Source organism: Limanda limanda, chromosome 21 (genome assembly GCF_963576545.1).
Source record: "Limanda limanda chromosome 21, fLimLim1.1, whole genome shotgun sequence".
Taxonomy (NCBI): domain Eukaryota; kingdom Metazoa; phylum Chordata; class Actinopteri; order Pleuronectiformes; family Pleuronectidae; genus Limanda; species Limanda limanda.
In genome coordinates, this window is record NC_083656.1 from 9,939,967 (window position 1) to 9,960,342 (window position 20,376).

Consider the following 20,376-nt stretch of genomic DNA (forward strand, 5'->3'; position numbering starts at 1 on the left):
TCTTTTGCGCTGTAGCTTTTCTTTTCTTTTTTTTTTAATGCACAGCCCCCTTTGTCGCAGCTCAAATAAATATATTCCTCTAAACCTTAAAGTGAATGTATATAGATATATATTTATATAGAAAAAAGTACATTGACGTCTAACTTTGCAAATGTTATTAAGAAAATAAGTGTCATTTATTCATTCTCTGCTTCAAAGTCAGTTCAAGGAGACATTTTAGCGATTGATAGAAAGGTGATCGAAGTACCAGCGATAAACTTCTTCTGCCTCCTTTACATCTCTTCATCAGATACGACCAAAGTCTTCAATCTGTCACAGTTAGTAGTTGATCTACATGTATGAGGAGTTCATACTCAAAATAGTTCTATTTAACTATTCTGGAAAAAACGTATCCTGAACAGTGTTAATTGTGCTTATGCAGTTGATGTAGATTTCAGAACATTGTGGTCGGACCGGCAGCCTCTCCTGGAGGCTGGCAAGAAAAGTCCCAACTGGCGAATAGAAAGGTGACGGTCACTGAACCAGTGCCGTAGAACAGGGGCCCAGTGGACGTCTTCTAGAAAAATATATGCAAATTGACAGACGGAAATCAAATTCATCTTCTCACCTTGCTGATCTCCAAATATGTTGCCCGGGTGTAATTTCACACCCCGCTTGAAGAAAGTTAGTTCAAAATAACTCAGAATCCATTTTTTGGTATGCGTGTCATTCAGAATTTTCCACGGAATCCACCCGTTGTCTCTGAGAGGCGGTTCAGTATCCAGTGACGGAGCTCTCCTTTAATACCAGTTAATAAGTCTAGAAAAAGCCAAGGAGATGTGATTAAAAACGGAGGATGATGAATAAACCAAACCAATATGGACGACCGTAGGGCTGCAGTAATCCTGTGTGTTGGCAGCGGGGGGGGGAGGGAGGAGACGGTTCTGTGTCCTCACAGGAACCAAAGTTTCCAGCGAGCGTGCTTCTTGGAGTCAGCTTTGGACTTGCGTTTGGGGGTGGAGGTGAAGGCCTCCTGGGGGTAAGGCAGGGGGGCGAAGTGGAGGTCGTCCGTGGGGTAGAGCCTCTTCATGAGCGGCTGCAGCTTGTCCTCCTGCTGTTTGAAGTCCAGCTCCACACTACCTCGAAGAAGCAGAGACACACAACAAGTTCAGGCACCACCTTATTGTCATGTTTAATGAAAGACACATCCTCCTTATTTTACCCATTTTCCACTGCTTGTGTTATTTCCCAGTGGATGCTTGCTTTTAATTCAGTCCCATTGAAGCCCACCCAGTCATAATAACCCATACCATTTCACTGGGACTTTAATTTTGAAACATTTGCAGAATTGATTAGAACGAATGAATCAGTGAGTAATAATAGTATTTCTCTTAGAAATATAATGGTGGGTGTCTCATGACTATGTTATTATCCTGATTGACTAAATGCGGTGTTAATTATGCTGAATTTTCCACATAAGTCACATAGTTAAGGCTCCACTTATTTCCTTATTTTATATTTTTACAGTGCTTTTATTCTTAACTAACCTTCTCTTTGAACAGGCCGTTGTTTGAATGCTCAGTTACGCTTCACCATGTCCATTCTTCCCTCATGGACACTGAATACACTCAGGCTTCTCTCCCCTTCATGCTTCTTTTAAATCTTGAAATGTTGTGACTGCCACATTTTCCCTGTAACCACACTAAGAGTCGACGTCACGCCTTGTTCTCACTTGACCCCCACACAAGCATCTGTCACAGCACTGCTCATCCTGCTCAAACGACCTAGATATCTCGCTCACTTCATCCTTATTTCCCAGGGAAATCTCCCACTGTGTTTTTGCCTGCATCTGGCTGCCCACTTTGGCTGCCGCTGCTGTGTTGTATTTCCTAAAGCAAAAGGGAATCCCATCACCCGAGATGATTGCTTGCTTTGCCTGGGCATTGATTCGAACCTCTTTTTTCAGTTTGCAATTTGTGGAATTCTTTGTGCACACACGCTCACACAGTCTTTTCCTTTCCGGTGCGCTCCACGTTTCCCCAGGGTGTGCGAGCGGATCTATCTCGACCAGCCATCATTGTAATCCCACGCCCGCGCACATCTGACTACTAGGTGCTGCTGAGTGAAACTCAGATTACAGACTCAGCTGTGGTTAAGTGTAGAGAGGGACTTTAATCTGCTAAAGCTTTCTCCAGCCACCAACCTCTGAGTCTGGTGTGTGGGCATTGTGACAGGCCGACTTGCATAATGGCATCAGGAGGAGCCGCCTCATGAAAAGTGCAGCTTGCCTGCTTAGACGCTGTCTTTCACCACTGAGAGAGATTATGCAGTGTCGAGGTGAGCTCAGCAGCCGAATGCCCGCGCTGATCGAAATGCAAAGCACGTGTAATGATCGCTTTGAAAGAGCGAGTGGGTCTTTTTTATTTATTTTTTAAAACACAAATACACCAGATAGAATCCCCTTTTTTAAAAGTCGACTGGATGTGGATAATGATTAGTATTCCAGGTGAGCGGCAGACACCGATCATTCTGTCTGTTGCATCTCAGCGCAGCCAAATCACAATTTGCAGGAGCTGGGACGGTCTCCAGTACGGTGTCGCAGTAAAATGTGACACTTTAATGCAGGTGATGGTTTGGGCATTAATTAGAGCAGAACAGACGTCGATGCGGGCGTCTGACAGTGACTCGAGTAAATGTTGGGTGCTGAACCAGACCTCTCAGCACTTTGCATTAGTTTGACTCAGGCCAAGAACACTGCAGCTATTAGCAATAAATCAGGGGCTGTTAATTACGCTGGTATAAATCCACTTCAGTTTGTGTAAAGTCAGGGTTTGTGCGTATGCTCGCACATTTGTCTGCATGTGGAAAAATGTGTGTGTGCTTGTGTCAGTGGGATTGTTTCTCTGTCTCTCTATAACTACCATGCATTTTGTTTTAGTGTTTTAAGGGTAAAATGTTCTTAATGTCAAAGACGCTTGAAAGTGTTGAATCAGTTTATCTTGATAATATCTTGATCTCGATTCACACCTTCATGCAATCTCATTTCCAATCGAAAATTCTGCTGCATTTTAACTCAGAACTTTGAAAAAGGTTCCAATTCTGTAATGGGAAATATTTTCGGATTCAGACATGACTATGAAAGTCAAAACCATATGAAATACAGTCCATTTACCATTATCACAAACATTGAAGGCAGCGATTTGTTAAAGGAGCAGCACTGCAGGGTGACAGCAAGAAAATATCAGGTGAATATTTCTACCGCCCGACGACGGGATCAGGCACAATCATGTTTTTGTGGATTTGTAGTAGATATTGAAATAAACAAATTGTGAGACAGAATTTTGATCTCAAATCAAAATCTTGCAGAATCAAATGAACCATGCAGCCCTAGTATCAGACAACTCCAGATTTCCATAAATGTATTTAAGAGCTTGATATGTAAATATGAACGTTATGCTGAAAAGCGATCTCCAGCTAAAAAAGGACACAATGAATAATTTTCAGTTCCATTTGTTTGGCCCCAAGTGACAGATAAACTCCGCAGCCCGTGAAAAGCCCAGCACATGAACACGCTGCTGCAAATTACCTTTTGATGCACGGGCTAAGAGGTTTGTCCTGAGGTTCCTTGTTCGGCTCAATAAAATCTTCTAAAAATGAAATATTTGCTTTGAGTTCGAGAGCAGCTGCAGTTATTTATGCCTCAATGTCTTTGCACCTACACTGCTGCAGCCCCCTTTGCCCAAACTACTTCTGCATGAAACTGGTCCCAGAAAATGTGCCAGGAAACAAGGCCATATTCCTTCTTTTTAATTTCAGCTTGCACTCGTCTCCAGTCGAATTTAGAATAGATTTTTAAGATTTCGCTTAAACGTATTAGACCACAGCTGGAGCCTCCCTCGGCCTCCACACACCTTCAGAATGGGGCTTTAAATCTGCCCATAATATTCTCACATCTCGCAGGGACAAGAAACTGTCTTATTTTGAAGGGTGATTGAGCGGTGTTTGTCAGACTTGGCCCTGAAGTCATCCATCTGAATCGATTTTTTAAATTCCCTCCGGAAACCTTCTGCTTAAAATATCCATTTACCTGAGCTTGTATGATTCATCCCGACTGTGTTATCATGACTGTTTTAGATTTTTATTATCATTACACTGTCCTACAATTACTGAATACGTTTGCTTCTGCTCTTAATGGGGATGTTTTTTTTGGGTGTAGAAGCAGCACTCTGATGCCAATTATTTTCTCTATTGCCGGGCCCAGGGAAACTGAGGTGCATGTGTGTCCACAGCCCACATGCTGCATAATACCATTATAAAAGTCTTCTGCTGTTAAACACAAACTCGCAGATTAAACAGAATTCACAGGGCTGCTAAATTAACAGGCTCTTGCTGCTCGAATAACTCAAGTTAAGGTGGCACCAAAGAATCCTGTGATCAATGACAAAGTGTAATGAATGTGTGTCTGTGTCACACGTGTAATACAAGCAGCGCGCTGTGTATCTGCTTGTTTCCTTTTCATCTTTCAAAACAACCTTCTGTTAATGCTGTGTTCGGAAACGGATCTCCAGCACTTCTTGGTGTCTTTGGGGGGAAGCACTCGTTAAACGCTGTGTCATTTTGTGACGCACACTCACACTCACACACACACACACACACACACACACACAGACACACAGACACAGACACACACAGTGATAGGATTTTCCCTGCTCTTTAGAGTGAGCCTCTAATACAGCTGAGACTGCTGTGGCTGTGTATCCATTGCCACAGGTTATTGGCCATTTAACCACATTAAAGAACCTATTATTGTTATTGGTACCATCATTGGATGTATTTTTTCAATTTATGCTCTGAGATAAAACTGCACATTAACAGTGTATTTAAGTTCACGGTATTTCTGCCGTGGTCTCTGCTTTGTTCAAGTCTGCCCTTTGGGTTTGTTACCGTGCTTCTCCAATGACTCTAGGTTTACTGAAAACTTACTGTTATTATTTTACAATACTTATCTACCTGGCTTTATACATATATGCACTTGCAGTAGTTATGTACCGTGTAATTCTATAGTATGAACTATATAATAACCAATCTTAGTCATTATATGTAGTATTTGAATTAGCTGATTAACACATTAATTCATTTAGAAAAGAAAGACCACATCAACCAGGTAGTTGTAGATTTGACCCTGGGTAACCTATTCTTCACCGTACTCATACAAAAAAATCGTGAAAGGAGCAAGACTCTTCCCAGTTGGAATCCCGGCTTGTCCTTCTTGTTTGTTCTCCCACTGGGAAGTCCAGTCTCCTCCCACAGTCCAAGGGAGAATAATTGCAGTCTCTAACTTGAGTGTAGGTGTCTGTGATACGTTGTCGCCTGAGACCCTCCATGGATAAAATGTGTATCTTAGTATGATTATATATAATGGCCAGATTGATTCTAAAACCATAGCCTTGTGTCTGACAGGAGAATCTTACTCAATCGAGGCAAAGTGGCCTGTAGCGTGGGAACAGCGAAGCAAGAAGACTAAAATGTCAGTGAAAAAAAAAAAATAGCATAACTTAATTTGAGGGGAAAAAAGGAGAGTGAAAAGAAAATCATCTCATCTGTGAAACGTACTCAAAAGACGTTTGTAATGAAAGATTTATTAGTCTCTTCCCGTCCCCAGTTATCAGCATCTCCTCATGAAACTGTCACAGGCTCCCGCTGCAATTCAGATTATTTTTTTTTGTGGGGCTAAGAGTGAAGCGCTGTTGGCATTTCCCTCGTCGCCTGGCTGCCACTCCCCTGAAGGGGTCGTCGGATCGGAACAAATTGGAGAAGGCGGCCTTGTCTTTAACCTCACTCCCCCACTTGCTCTTACTCTCGCTCACTCCCACTTGTCTCCTGTCCTGTCCCTGCTCCTGAAAATGTAGTGTATGTACAACAAGGGTGAAAAAAAGACATATCTACATTAGGGGTGGGAATTGGCAAAAATGTGACGATTCAATAGAATTGCGATTCTGCGATATATTGCGATACTGCAAGTATTGCGATTCGATTCTGCGATTCATGTCCCCCATATTATTCAAAGGCATTACAAAAAATGAGGAAAATAAGACTGCTCAAGTCACTTCAAATGTCACATTTAATTCTGTGAACAACATTGTCTTCTAAATATTAACTGAAGTGCAAAAACTAAGAAAGGATAGTGCAAAAACTTTGTCCTTGAACATTCAGGACACAGGACCTTTGTAATTATTTTCTGAATAGGAGACCTCTCACATGAACGCTGAGCTCCCAGCACATAACTTACAATTATTTAAATACAATACAGTAACATCAAGCAGACATAATAGAGTAACATAAACCGGAGAATAATCATATCAAGAGTAACCTAGAGCTTCAATCAAATTGAGAAAAATAAACAAATGTGTACTACTAGAGTCCAGTCCAGTTGGCTGCAAGGTCATGACCCAAAATGTTGAATTCATTTGGGAATATTGGCATTTTTGTTCAGAAAAAGGAGTTGGTCAACATGCTCAGATGTTAAAGTGCTCCTCTGGGCCGTTACTATATCTCCTGCAGTGGAGAACATCCTTTCCGCATACACACTAGGTATCTTTAAAACTCTGAAACTCTCCTCGTCATGCTTTGCCAGCCAGGGGCTGTTACATATATAATTGTAAATAAAGTATTAAAAAAAAAAAAAAAAAAAAATATTGCTACAGTATCGATATAATCGCGGGCGCAAAATATCGCGATACTGAACAGAATCGATTGTTCCCCCACCACTATTCTACATTCTCAATGCCGTGTCTAATCTTTTACTTCAGCGTATTCATGGCCGCGTGCACCTCTCACCTTCCCTTTACCCCACTTTAACCATCTGTGAGTCCTAATAGCTTGTATTCACCTCCTTCCTCTCTCTCTCTCCCCCGTGTTTCACATTCTCATCCTGCCTCCTTTTTGGTTCCCTTATCTTCCTCGAGTGTGAATGTGCTCTTCACAGCTGTCCTCGCCGTCCCCTCGCACTGTCTGTCCCACGGAGAATCACTCCTGTAACTATGGTAACCGGCTTGCCACCATGTTGGAAAACATCATTATGCTTTCACAAAAAAAAAAAAAAGAAGAGGGATATCTTCGCTCAACAGATCTGTGCAGGCAGACCAGCCTAGCTGCTCAGTAATTTCCATATGTTATAATGTAATGGGCTCTTTAGCCTTTAGCGACGCTTAATTGATTTTCATAGCCTCGCACAGTAGATTGGAGACTTCTCCTCTTTTTAAACACCCATTCCTTTGTTGATTTTTTTTTTTTTTTTTTTTTTTTTTTATCTATTTGCAGTGCAGAGTTATTCAAAGAACGTTTTACCATCGGACAGATAGTTTAATGATCATCTGATGCTCCTTGTTTTTTGAATTTATCGCAAGGCACAAAATTGAACCTTTGGGAAATAACCGCAGTCCGTTGTGAACAATGGGACGGACCCGGTGGTGGGGACCTCCACCATCGACTCCCTTAATCACAGCTGCTTAAATCTATCTCCCTGTTTGATCAGCACATTAGCCCATATAAATTCAGTGTGAGGAAAATGAGATTACAGGGTTTCTGCGTCAAGACACATCACGGCTTAATGCCTGTGGTCTTCAAATAAGTGGAATGCATTTCAATTCCACAGCTTTTCTGTCTGTCTCGTCCCACCCCACCCCCCCACCCACCCCTCTCCAACCTCTTTCAGTATTGCTTTTTTCTCTGACTACTTTTATTTCAAACCTCCCCTCTGTCTGTCTTTCTCAGTAACCCATATTACATCACCTGGCAAGCAGGAGTGAACTGCAATAATCTTTTCATCCCTTCTCTCCTATTCTCAATCAGTCATGCACATAATGTTTGGCAGTGAATCCCCTGGTTCATTTGAACCCAGCGTTACCATTAGGAGGAGATAACACTTTCTGGACAAACAGGGAGAGATACAGAGAGAAAGGTACTGAGGGAGGATGAAAGAAAGACGGAGCGAGTTCAAGATGGTTCAAAAACAAGAGAAGTGGGACCAGGTGAGGACCACGGCAGCTTGTGTATTCTGTTTGAAGGCCATGCCCGTGGAGAGCAGCACCATATCGATCCGGTGCTGTTGTTATGTTAAAGATGGGCTCTGAGATGATGCCATACACTCTCGGACAAATTGAATATGCTGAGGAGAACATGCCTGGCTCCTCACAGGGGCGGGGTTTGAGTGATTTATGGACCTGCGTCGTTCCCCACGCCAGGGGACCAGCTCCACCCTAAACACCAGAGTTAAGAGGTTTGGCTTGGACACAAAAGCTGCTTCCAGACCTGACCTGAAGTCCTGCCCACTTTCCTGAAATTTCCCAGAGGGGCTGCATGTGAGAACGGAAAATGTCCGAGTCAGCTGCGCGCAATGTTTTCTGGAACTTTTCTTGCCAACTCCTGAGTAAAATGTCCGAAGGAGCCCGTGGAAGAATACAGCAGGAAATTTAGGGGAAAATACACAGCAAGCAAGGCACAAAACCACGGGAAGCAAATGCTTTATTGGCCACCTTGTCACTCAGATTAGAAGTGAGGGGGAGGCGAAGGTTCACCACTGTTACATTAATGTCTGTGAGACCGGGACCTAACACGAGACACAACTTTGAAAGACAACCAGACCCATGAGCTTTTGCCGATAAGGGCCAATGCTGAAGTTGTGGAGGATGGTAAGAGTCTGGTTTAAAACATCAAGACCTGCCTCCTACATTGCTCTACCCAAGTATCACTCCTCGGCTGAATGTTCCGGAAACACAAGATCTCCTGCTGCGTTCTTCAAATGTGAAAGGCAAACTCTGTACACTCAAGCAACCAGACGTTTTCCCGAGTTCGTTTCTGAAATCGACTGAAGACAGAAACATACTCGGAATAAAATCCGACTAGATATTAGAGGCAGCGATTCTTCCCATGCACACAGTGTGTTCCTTCATGGCTCTTTGTGTTCCCCCACCTCCAGAGAGGTTGTTTTTCATGGAGATCTGGGTAATTAGATTGCCATTTAATCCCCCTGCCTGTGTGAATACAACTGCTATATTTGATTCTGTGTCCAATCAACACAATTAACCATGCTAAGGGAGTAACCCCTGTCAATTCAACAGATTCAAAACAACTCACTCAGTAAAATGTCTGCCCTTTCATCAAGTGGAATCTCTGCCAGGTGCCTGTGAGGTTTGTCAAAAAATGAGCTTTCAGGTTTGTATCGAGTTCCTTTTTTTTTTCTGCTCCTTCCTCTGCGGATGAAGCATTTCAATCGATTCCTGTGGATCTGAGAAGCCAAATGGGAAGTTTTGATGTTCATTTAGAGCCCGTTTGAGGACAGGTGTCATTGCATGTGCACGATCAGCACAGACCAAGTCAAGAGAGGAATCTCAAACAACCTCCGCCTGTGATCCTTTATATATAATTCAGCCACTTTTTCTCTGTGTATTTTTCAGGTTACAATAATTTAAATAAAAGCGATTTTTTGGACAACTCACTGACACTTTGGTATCAGTGACTCATATTTAAATTGCCCATTTAATCACAGCATTATTTATTTACCGCCGCCTGGATTTGGAGTCTTTCAAACCCTTTCAGGCAAGGAGATATATAAATGAAGCACCTTTATCAACACACCATTGATACGGAGGACACTCTGAGCTGCCAAAAATATCTTTAACAAAGAGCCGTAGAACGGAATCACTGATATTTTTAATATTTATGTGTGTCACTGCAGTGGGATCTTATGCCTACAAAACCTGCAGAGGCTGCCACAGCAGGGCGAGCACAGCTGCTCTTTACTCAGGGTGAGTGTTGATGGAGGATAGTTAGGCCAGAGGGAGCTGGGCCGTCAAAATCCCACAGAACTAGTATTAAACATGGGGATGACTAATTTATGATACAAGACGAGCGCCGGTCTCCGCAGTCTGTCGTCATCCATCCTTTAACCCTGTACCCGACCTATTTCCTCTTCATTCCCCCGAGCCCGTCCAGTGCCTGTCACATCACGTGTAGTAATTCAGCTCACCCCACTTCATCCTGTGGGTGCTGAATCGAAGTAAAAGCCTCCGTTTTCATGTCCACCCTGCGGCTGTGCAGCTGGACCTGCCACGATTTAAGCACACTTTACTACACGACGTACCTTCCTCCGCTCAAACATCAGAGGGAAGAAAGCTCTGCCCTGTTCCTTCATTTTCAGCAGCCAATTGAAGTTTGTCCAAAGGCTTATCAGTCATTGAGAGCAGTAGATAGAAAATGATTTAAATGGCTCTTCAGAGGCGAAATGCCGACTGAGTGGAGCAGCAGTGTCCACTAAAAACTGTTTTATTGATCGCCTCTCACCCTCTTACTCTTTAAATCTTTTTTTTTTTCTTTCTCATCTTTTTGCCTACCTCCTGTTCGTTTGGACTGTCGGAGTCGTACTTTTTCTCAGCACCAAACGGATAAAAACCAGCCAGATATCCACATGAGACCTGTAGTTCCTCACGGGGGGCTGCAGACTGTCAGTCCCACTGTGTGTCAAAGAGGGGGGCTCATTTCTGACAGAGGTGTCGGGAGCTGCGTGGTTATGTTTGTGATTGATGTATGGGTTTTAATCACGGTATCATTATTGATCTTTGGATGTTAATTTCAGTCTGTCTATAAATATTTTTAAAAAAAATTACTGGATGGATGGAGGACACATCTCAACAGCCATTGAATGGATCGCTGTTACCTTTGCTACAGATATTCAAGGTCCCTGATTTTGTTTAATTGAGAATGACCAAGTAAATGCAAAATTAATTTCATATCCATCAAACAGGCTCAATGAAAAATCGTGACCATGGTAAAGATTATCCATTCAAATCATCAGCAGGTTTTGACCTCTAGTGGTACTGCTCCCTTTCATCTGTTTGGTCCAGATACGTAATCTTTCAAAAGACGTGCACAAATATGGACAAAAGACTCTGTTCCTTTCTGTTTCTGTATCTAACATTGAGCATAAATTAGCCTTTAGTGTGACAGCAGATCCTTAGTCTTGTTTATTGAGTCGTAAAAAAGGGATCATCTTCAAAAAGCCTTAAAAACTAAACGGATTCAGCTTGTGATTCAATGAAATGTAATAATTATCAGAACTAATGCCAGTTACTTCTCTGTCTACTTTTGTCTCAGTATCCTTTCACAAATAACTTCACACACACAGAAGACTCTGCAGCCAAATATTTATTCATGTCCTGCACGTTCACGAGGAGATAACTATGTCCTCTGACAGACTAATGACTCTGGGCTCACATCTATACTGGTTGTTTGATGTATCGAGCTGAATCGGAAAGTATGCAAAGGCTCGGTTGGCCTGGCAACAGCACCCAGTGATGATATTTCATGATATTTCACAAAGTCTGGATGCTAATTAATTTCACCTTTCGTTGCCCCGCGCTCACTCACTCTGCAGCGCCGCCTTTTCAACCACGAGCCCTTTTGTCTCCCGAGTCTCGCTAACCCTACATCTGCTGAGCGCCCGTCAGTGAATAAAAGGGCGCTACGTGACAACCGGTGACAGCGAATAACATGAATGGATTCCAAGTGATGTGTAAATGTCACAAGTCCCCATGTGTTCATTAACAGCGTCCACATTATTCCTCGCCTCGCCTCCCCTGCCCCCTCCCTCCTCTCTAGCGTCCTTTGTCCACCTGTCCCCTTCTCCCTCCAGGAGGAAGGACGCTGCACTTTTGGATCATCGTGTCTTTGAAGAGTAATGGCCACTAACCTGTAAATAATGCATGCGCTGTTCCGGCACGTGTCGCAGTTGGCCGTGTCCTGTCCGGTTCGATAGGAGAGTCTGCGGGGGAGATAAGAGCGGTGAATGAGTAATTACAGGACTTGTTAAGCTGCTCCCTCCACACCTTCCTCCCTCTTCCTGTTTGTCATCCCTCGTTAGCGGGACCACACTAAGTGAGGCTGCTCTGGAGTGAGGTCCGCCTTCCTGAGTGGCCAGTGTCCGGCAGCCAGGGCAGGAAGAGCAGCGTGTCTGCCATTAGCTCTGGTTGACTGATCTGAGGTCAGATAAGGCAAAGTGCTGCACAGTGGATGAGTTTCTAGACTGAACGGTATGAATGTTTTTTTGTCAAGGGCTTTTAGGATTTAGTTAAATTTTTTTACAATTACAGTACAAATTATCTTGTTAAATAACAATAAAACAATAGTTATAATGCATCAACATTGCTTACTTGATGTGAACCCATGATGCATTCAACTAACAACTTTGTAACCATTTGTAAATTCACTAGATTTAGATTTTTATTTGGTTCTGCACCAAGTTTCACGTACTTAACAGTCATCAATTTTACAGAAAATCCCGATCTGGATCCACACCAAAACTTAACGGGTTCTTCCCTGACCCATGATTCATCCTTCTACCAGGTTTCATGGGAATCTGTCCAGCAGTTTCTGTGTAATCCTGCTAACTAACAGATATCCAAAAAGATGAGAGAGGCTCCTTGGTGGAGACAATAATGATCTATAACTAAGAAAAGCAGAAAATCCTTGAACCACCTATAATTACAGTATTTGTTAATCATTTTTCATCAAATAATTGACCCGATGTTACCTCACAAACAATTGGTCATTGGCTGATAATTCTAAATTGACTTTGAGCGGGTCCCTCTTCTCCCCCCAGCGCTGAACCTTGTTTCTCAAGAGAAATCAAAACTCTTCTGTAGTGGACAGAGTTTTTAAGCATGCACTATGATTTATGTTTGGTATAAATAATTGTGTAACCTTCTATTAGCTGGGGGTGCAGTGGGGGCGGTCATTTGGAAATGAAATTGCTCCTCTAAGCAGTTCAAATTTGACAGTTTTGTTTAGGACAGCAGCCCTTTGGCGTTGCACAGTCAGTCATTTTATTGTGATATTGATTCAACCAAATTCCCATTCAAACACATCGATGACCTTTTGTTTTAATTCCGATGCGTCCCTCTATTGTTCTGCCATCAAGTGTCGCCGAGATTAAATATTATCATGAACCAAGTTCCCATTAAAGACGCCTATATCTGAAGGGACAGCTAAAGACCGGGTGGCGGCTCTGAAGGGGACTATTCGGTTACATGCTTCAGAGGCTCAGTGGCGTTCTTATTGGATTACAATGTGGGAATGTGCACAATGATTGACAGTAAGTGTTTCCCCCCTGTAATTAATGACATTACCAAGGACACACTGTGGACTCACTTCACCGGTGACATGGACAAGATGCAAAGGCTTTACTGCTTGGCTTTTATGGTTATCGACCTGGAATGCTGCATCAACAGAAAGCAGTTTTGTAAACCTAGTACACATGTCAACCTAGTTTTATCTGGGGGGGGGGGTCTGTTACATATACAGGTAGTAATCGTCGTTAACTACTCTCCTTCACACTCAAGCAGTCACCAGATGCACCAACACTTTGTCCCAAGTATGTGCTTATTACCTCCGCTAAGGATTTCATGTTTTCACCTGCATCTGTTTGTGAGTCTGTTAGTTAGCAGAATCATGGAAAAATTATTGTTTGCAGAACATTTCTGTGAACATGGGATATGTAGCTGATGCAATACATGTACCTGCAATATGGTGATAAAGTGCACTCTACTTTTCTTTGTTTTTCCATGGTCAATTTACCAGTGTCTCAAGTATTACCTTAGTAGCACTGACTTTGTTGCAATGAAGAGTTGGTACTTTTCGTTTTATTTGTCATTGGAGGTCAATGGAATTTCATTTATAGTGCTCACAGCAATGAAACGACAACATTTAAAGGGAAAACCCAGCTCAGCTCCTGCCAGAACCAATGTTCTGCTTGTCTTCGACTGCTCACTTTGTGAAGGCAGACCACTGGAAAATATGTCCACACATATTTCTGTTCCTCTTTGACGAATGAAATCCCATTTACTTTTACAATATGTCATTGAGGCAGCAGATATAGTGGCTAGATTCCACTAGAGTTAAGTGAGAAATATAACAACCCTATCACTATCCCAGTTCACACCTGGTATGAGCATCTGTCTCGAATAATGCGACGATTCAAAGTTTATTTCCCAGATCTATATTTAAATACACACATGCACAATTTCTGTCCTCATAGACCAAATTACATCATTTTAGCCAGTCCGACTACAAAGATGGGTCTATTGTCAATTTGTTTCTGTTTGTATCCGAGCCAGAAGGGGCTGAGCGAATAAATCCACCGCACACAGCTCTACTTAATAAGATTATACCCATTTAAAAGAGAGAAAATTAATTTGTGGTGGTCAGTGCTCATATTGTGGAGGTAGCCACAAATAGATGGAAGCATGGGAAATATTAAGTGTAAAAATACGTGACCCTGGACTTGTTTACTTTGACACAGATAAAAGAATTTCGCTGCAAGCGTCCCACTGTGATCAGATTTCATCGGCCTCCTCAGAAGTCCAGTTGTGATTGGATCCCCCAGGAGGGATGATGATACCAGGTTTAAGTACCGTCATAAATCAGCATGTCTAAAAGTAGGATGGCCCCGAAAGCCGCTCGATTTTTATCCCCGAGGTTAATTTGAGTTTCATCTTTTCGGAAGCAGAGACATTTTTAATTCTCTCTCAGGGACTTTTGTCATGCTGCCCATAAGGCGCAGCACCAATAAAAATTAAACCGCTTTCATAAATTTCCCCCTCCTTATCTATTCTTTTTTTCTGCGCTGACAGGTATAGCAGAGTCAGTGATAAAAATATTGTTTTAAATCTTTTAGCAGAATGAGGTAATAATGGGACTCTAAGCAGAGGATGACAGTGCAGCGAGGAAGGTCTCGGCCACCTTCACTTTCAACACACACGAGTCCATTGATAAACATTGGGGACTGGACCGCGTCATCAGAACATCTCACCCTTATTCTCTCTATCTCTCACCCTCATGTTGTTTTTCTCCTTCCTTCCTTCCCTCCCTCCCTTCCCTCCCTTGTCTCTCTCTCTCTCATCGAGTTGATAAGAGAAAATAAGAGGGCAGAGTTAAATCCGACAGGCCTCCCTGGGGAGAGCGAAGCCAAAAGTGCCATTAACAGTGTATTTATACACCCTCCCCCTTTTTTGCGCTTCTGGTTGAGCTCTCCCAAAGGTCACTGAGTGGGTGGGGGTCCGAAGGCATAAAAACATGCACACGTCCCAGTGTTAATAGACAAGACCAGCAACAAGTCCCCATAAGTGTGATTAATTAGGTCTGGTCTGCCAACCCAGGCTGATGATACAGCAAAATGACTCCTGAGCTTTGGGCCGTTGGATGCAACCAATGATGTAGTTCAGAACTGCATTGCAGCCTTTACACTGTATTGCATGCCCTGGACTGTGTTTGAATGTGTGTGTGTGTGTGTGTGTTTATGTTTTTTCCTCAGCAGCTTGGTAAGAGCTTCTTATATCATCTCGAATCTAATAACTCCTAAAGTCCAGTGGTTCTTCCACTCTACACTTCTCTCCTCCTTCTCTTTCCTCCCTTTCCCCCCATTCCAATAGAACAGTGGGGGATAGATAAAAGAAAATATATGAATCATTGCTATGGCTCGTCTTTATCTTTAATGTCTGTTTTATTTTGGATTGTTTGAATTTTAGCTCTTCAGTGTGTTTTAACATCGACAGTGTAAGAATTTATTTATAGTGTCAAAGCGTTTCCTTATTTATATTCCCCTGTGTGTGTGTGTGTGTGTGAGAGATATGTGCGGCATGGCCATGCTTTTTTTTCTTAGTCTCAGCACATTAGCCACGGAATTTCAATTTGTGTCCGAGCAGCATGTCACGCACACATGCGTCGTGATGAATGCACCCAGCACCCATGAAAAATGGCCGTCATATAACATAAGCAGTTATATATCAGATGTAATTGCACTCACAATTCACCTATAGCCTGGGGGCCCTCCTATTTGTTATGTCGGTGACATTTATGTAAGGGGAGTGTGAGGCTAATGTAGTGTGACTAAAGCAGCGTTTGGATTTTTTTTGCTCGGCTCTAGCTACAACTCCAACTTTGGGAATTGGAAATATGCAGAAGATGACTGTGCTTTTACAGAGACGCTGCGGTTCAGCTAGGCTCAGATGGATTACAAGGGGCTTATTCTGCTCACTGACTTCAACTAAATGTAGGCTTCTGTAATTAATGTATGAAAGAATATTGCGATTATTTTCTTATGTTTGTGAGCAGATGGCACCAATAAGGAGTATAGTCACTAATTATCCCTTAAAAATTCCTCTCCTCTCCTCTCCTCTCCTCTCCTCTCCTCTCCTCTCCTCTCCTCTCCTCTCCTCTCCTCTCCTCTCCTCTCCTCTCCTCTCCTCTCCTCTCCTCTCCTCTCCTCTCCCATTCCCTCCTCTCCTCACCCCCACTCCACCTGCCACTTTAGACACATCTGATAAGCCAGATGTGTTTTGCAGCACACAGGGAGATGGCTGTCCTTGCTGCACCACATGTCCGCTTACTTTTTTCACTCCGGCACACTTTTCATGAGTTGGGTGATAAGGAGATTAGGGCTGCCTTGTGCAAGATTGAGAGCAAGATAATTGCCTTTTTTAAGAGGGTGCAAACTCAAAACTGTGGTTAGAGCTGTTTCGTGGTCACTCCTCGTTGAATGGGAGAGTTCCCCTGTTGTTTCTTCACATGGAAGTGGACTCTTGTGCTCCTTTTGTTCGGGTGTAAATGTGCAGCTCACAGGTTTTAAACCAGGTTGGCAGCATCTTGATTATACAGATTTTCTCTCTCCTGATCTTGACACAGTGCTGGTAAAAACCGATAGGGATCTGAGTGGCAGGACCCAGCAGTTCACTCAACAAATTGGCCATTTTGTTTGCCTCATCCCTTTGGATAGACAGTCCCCTATTTCAGCTGGCTAGATGCTATCTGTAGCCCCTTTTGTATAAACTCGCTATCAACTGGACAGTAAATGGCCTTTTCACAGGCCAGGGCTTTTTCAAAGGCCTCGTACTTGCTAGATAAACATTATGGTGTGCGGTCGGATAAGCCAAATGTTAAATATCCAATTTAGCATTTCCCTCAATCGATAAAATTACTTATAATCGTTGCTCAATAATTATATGTCCTCCTTAGAATTATTAGAAACTACCTGCTCATCTATGCGGCATTAGAGCCAAAATCAATCTCACATAAAGACACATGCTATTGTTTTCAGTGGCTTCATTAGTTTCTTTCAAAGCCAGTGGTATTAGTGCTGTCACTTTTTCCCAAATACAAATGAATTCAGCCTTTTTCTTCGAAACACCGCCTTCCAGGTGCTTTGGTGTTGTGATAAGATGCGATAAAAAAATGTTCCCCCACGTTCAGATGATCGTTCAAATTTTGAATAAAAGTGACAGCCCATATCTGATACGTTCTAGTCTCAGGTCTGTGATTTCATTCATAGCGACAGTTTTTCACATGACAGGTCATCAAAGCACTTGGGCCACATTGAGTGAGGTGATTTGTCTGAATACGCTCTGCAGCAGCGCCACCGTACCTGCAGGGGGAATCATCATAAAAGCCCACTGTGCTGTAATAGCACTGCAGGGCACATCCAGGTGAAAGCCACATCATCCCAGCTACGTGCCACTGCCGTCTCTCTTTTTCTTTGACACTCATTGGGTGGTACAGTCGAGGCTCTGCTGAGCAGCTGTCATGCACACAAGCTTGTTCCAAAGATCTAGAAATAATGTGACACATCAAGAGGGCACTTTTCCTGTTCACGCCGAATCATAACTGTTTTCCATCTGTCTGATGTTTCCTCAGTTCAACCCTGTTCTGAATTATGATTTGTACTTTTTGGACTTTTCTTTCTTTTCTTTTCTTTTTTTGCCATTTGATAACCGTTTAAAGTTGGAAGCTGCTAATGCAGGTAACGATACTGAGCCGTTAAAGAGATCAGCCGTAGATTTCAGTGCTCTGTGAATTTACTCATATAGTCAGCACTTTTTAGGTCAGGTTTCAGTCCCACAGTCATCTCTGACCTTCGATGAAAATGATTCCAATGGTTTCTATGCAGGGAGCTGGACCCATTTTAAATGAGGGGAAAAGAGAACACTGGGGTTTCACTGGTCCTCCCTATCAGCAGACACCCTGAGTTGAGGTAGTGGAATCTATGCAAGTAGAGAAAAAGTGTTGTAAAGCATAGGCTATAGGATGAGTATGAAATGTCTTACCCCTCTCTGTGAGCCTCCCCCTTTTCCAATTCCTGGATGACTCCCAAAAGCACCTTGATGGTCTCCTGGCTGGAGCTGATGAGACTTTCCATGGCCTGCAGCTGTTCTTTAACATCCTTGTCCGGATTCAGAGGCACTATTTGCTTACAGGCCTCCTGTGTTTGGTCGGGCGGTGCTCCCCCGGCCTCACCACCCCTGCAGGGCGACAGAGGCTCCTCCATGTCCCTCAGAGGCCGAGCAGAGAGCTGTCCTGTGTGGCACTGTGCCTGTGTTGTGCAGCCTCTACTGGAACGTGGTAGTGTCTCACTCTGCAGCCCGTTGAGCTGGAGACCTTTCTTCCGCTTGCTCCTCACAGATGGGCTGTCCAGGCACTCCACCTGCGTTAGGGAGTTCCAGGAGATGGGGCCCGAGACCTTGGAGGCCCTGTCCGGCAGGGTTCGGGACGAGCCCTCCTCCAGATTGAGCAGCTGCCTCTTGACCGAGCCTATATCGGCCTCCTTGTGTTGTAATCCTGCCCTGGCTTTCGACGGGACACTGCAGAGCTGGTACTCCGCCTGTGCTCCGGCTCCACTTCCCCTCGATGTGTCTGCAAGGCAGTCTGTGTCTGCAGAGCAACTGAGCAGCAGAGCGTCAGAGCACAGGCCATCAGGTGCAGTGTGCTGCTCCACTGTGGCAATGCACTCATTAGTATGGAGCAGAGCCCTGGTCCTCCGGACTCCACTCCCCCCGCAGGCTCCCTCCTCCTCCTCCTCATCTAAACCCTGCTCAGCAGCCTTGGACTGCTTCACCTCCATGACAAAACCGTTATTCTGACCTTTATAAGTTTCCACAGCGGCCACGTCTTTGTAGGTGTGGCCTTTTTTGCGCTCAAACGGAAAAGTCTGATAGCGCTTCTTGAGGTCAGGCGACGTCTGCACGCCCGTGCTCCTTGTGACGTTCGGGATGGATCTGCGGGCAGGGACAGTCATGTACTTGCGGTACGCCACTTTGTATGAGATGGGCTTGCCACCTTTCCCCGCCGCCTGCAACTCTGCCTCCCTTTGCTCGTTCTGTGCCTCACAGATATCCTTGAAACGCACTTGCAGGGCCTTGTTCCTCTTCCTCACCTGCCGACTGGCTTCCAGGGAATACTTCACCTCAAGTGCCAGCGAGGCGGACGGCAAGGGGGCTGCCTCCGAGTCAGACTCTGAGTTGGTGAGCATACATTTGCCACCCTCCTTGCTCACCATGTTTCCTGAGAAGCATGGAGAAGAGATGCTGTGTTAGTCATTGGTAATGAATGGCTTTTAAAAAAGACACTCGCCCACAACCCACTCTACAGAGCACACATGCTCTTCTAGCTTTGGGAGAAGGGGGTTACTTGTGCAATTATTTAATGAATATTTAAACTATAGTGTCATCAACATTTATCCTAAAATTCTTATTATGCAGCCAAAAAGCAAATACACATTTTTAAGAAACTGAAACATTTAAAGTAATTTGCGTAATTAATTGAGTTTTACCAAAATAATTGAGTTTAACATTAGATACATTTTCTTTACATTGGAGAATAAAGGGTATGATTATACTCTTGAAAGAAAATCTCATAGTTTCCTTGTCATCATCGTCCTTTTTATGTATTTTTCTACTGAGAAACTGCGAGGCAGAAGCATTAAATCTCAATGAAGGCAATTATTTCCGGCACAATTTTTTATTTGCAAGTCGATGCCAGTTAAAACATATTTCACTACCAGTTGCATCTCCACCCTCTTGCCTATTCAATCAGTCTTTGTTTCTCAGTTGTGCAGTGGTGATCAGTCGCTAGGCTTACAATCATGCACTCAAACACTCCAATCCATTTAGTTAACAGTGGCAATTCACTGTTCACTGTACAGATCATTATGTCGGAGGTCTGCAGTATATTTTCATAATTTACAAGGCTCAGCTTTACGTTTCTCTGTCTGACCTTTACCTTTAACGGTTACTAATCAAATTAAAATAGGAAATCAGCCTATTTGCAGGAACATTTGCTCTCCCTCCGCATAATATGACTGTGGCATCTGATCTGGAGATGCTAAAAATGTGGGCGATATCGGCAAGCCTTTGTCAGAGAACTGTACAACAACCCCCTGAGGAGAAACCTCCTAAACAGAGATAATGAATTATCTTTCCCCTACTACCACAGGTATGGTAGCGACATAACAACTCTGCAGTTTGCCTCTGAGGCCCCAGCAGAAAAGTAATTCTCCCTCCGCCTGCTGATTTACAA

The 20,376-nt window shown here is 43.5% G+C and overlaps 2 protein-coding genes across 2 annotated transcripts in view; one reads left to right on the plus strand and one right to left on the minus strand.

Annotated features, from left to right (window-relative positions):
• Positions 1 to 20,376, plus strand: part of dock1 (dedicator of cytokinesis 1) — a 172,994-nt gene that overhangs the window by 73,058 nt on the left and 79,560 nt on the right. The window lies entirely within an intron of this gene.
• On the minus strand, positions 932 to 19,357 carry LOC133027549 (inhibitory synaptic factor 2A). The gene is made up of 3 exons (XM_061094581.1): positions 18,129 to 19,357; positions 11,726 to 11,797; positions 932 to 1,115 (listed from the first exon to the last, which is right to left on the minus strand). Exons 1-3 carry the CDS (start codon positions 19,355 to 19,357, stop codon positions 932 to 934), a joined length of 1,485 nt encoding a protein of 494 aa, XP_060950564.1.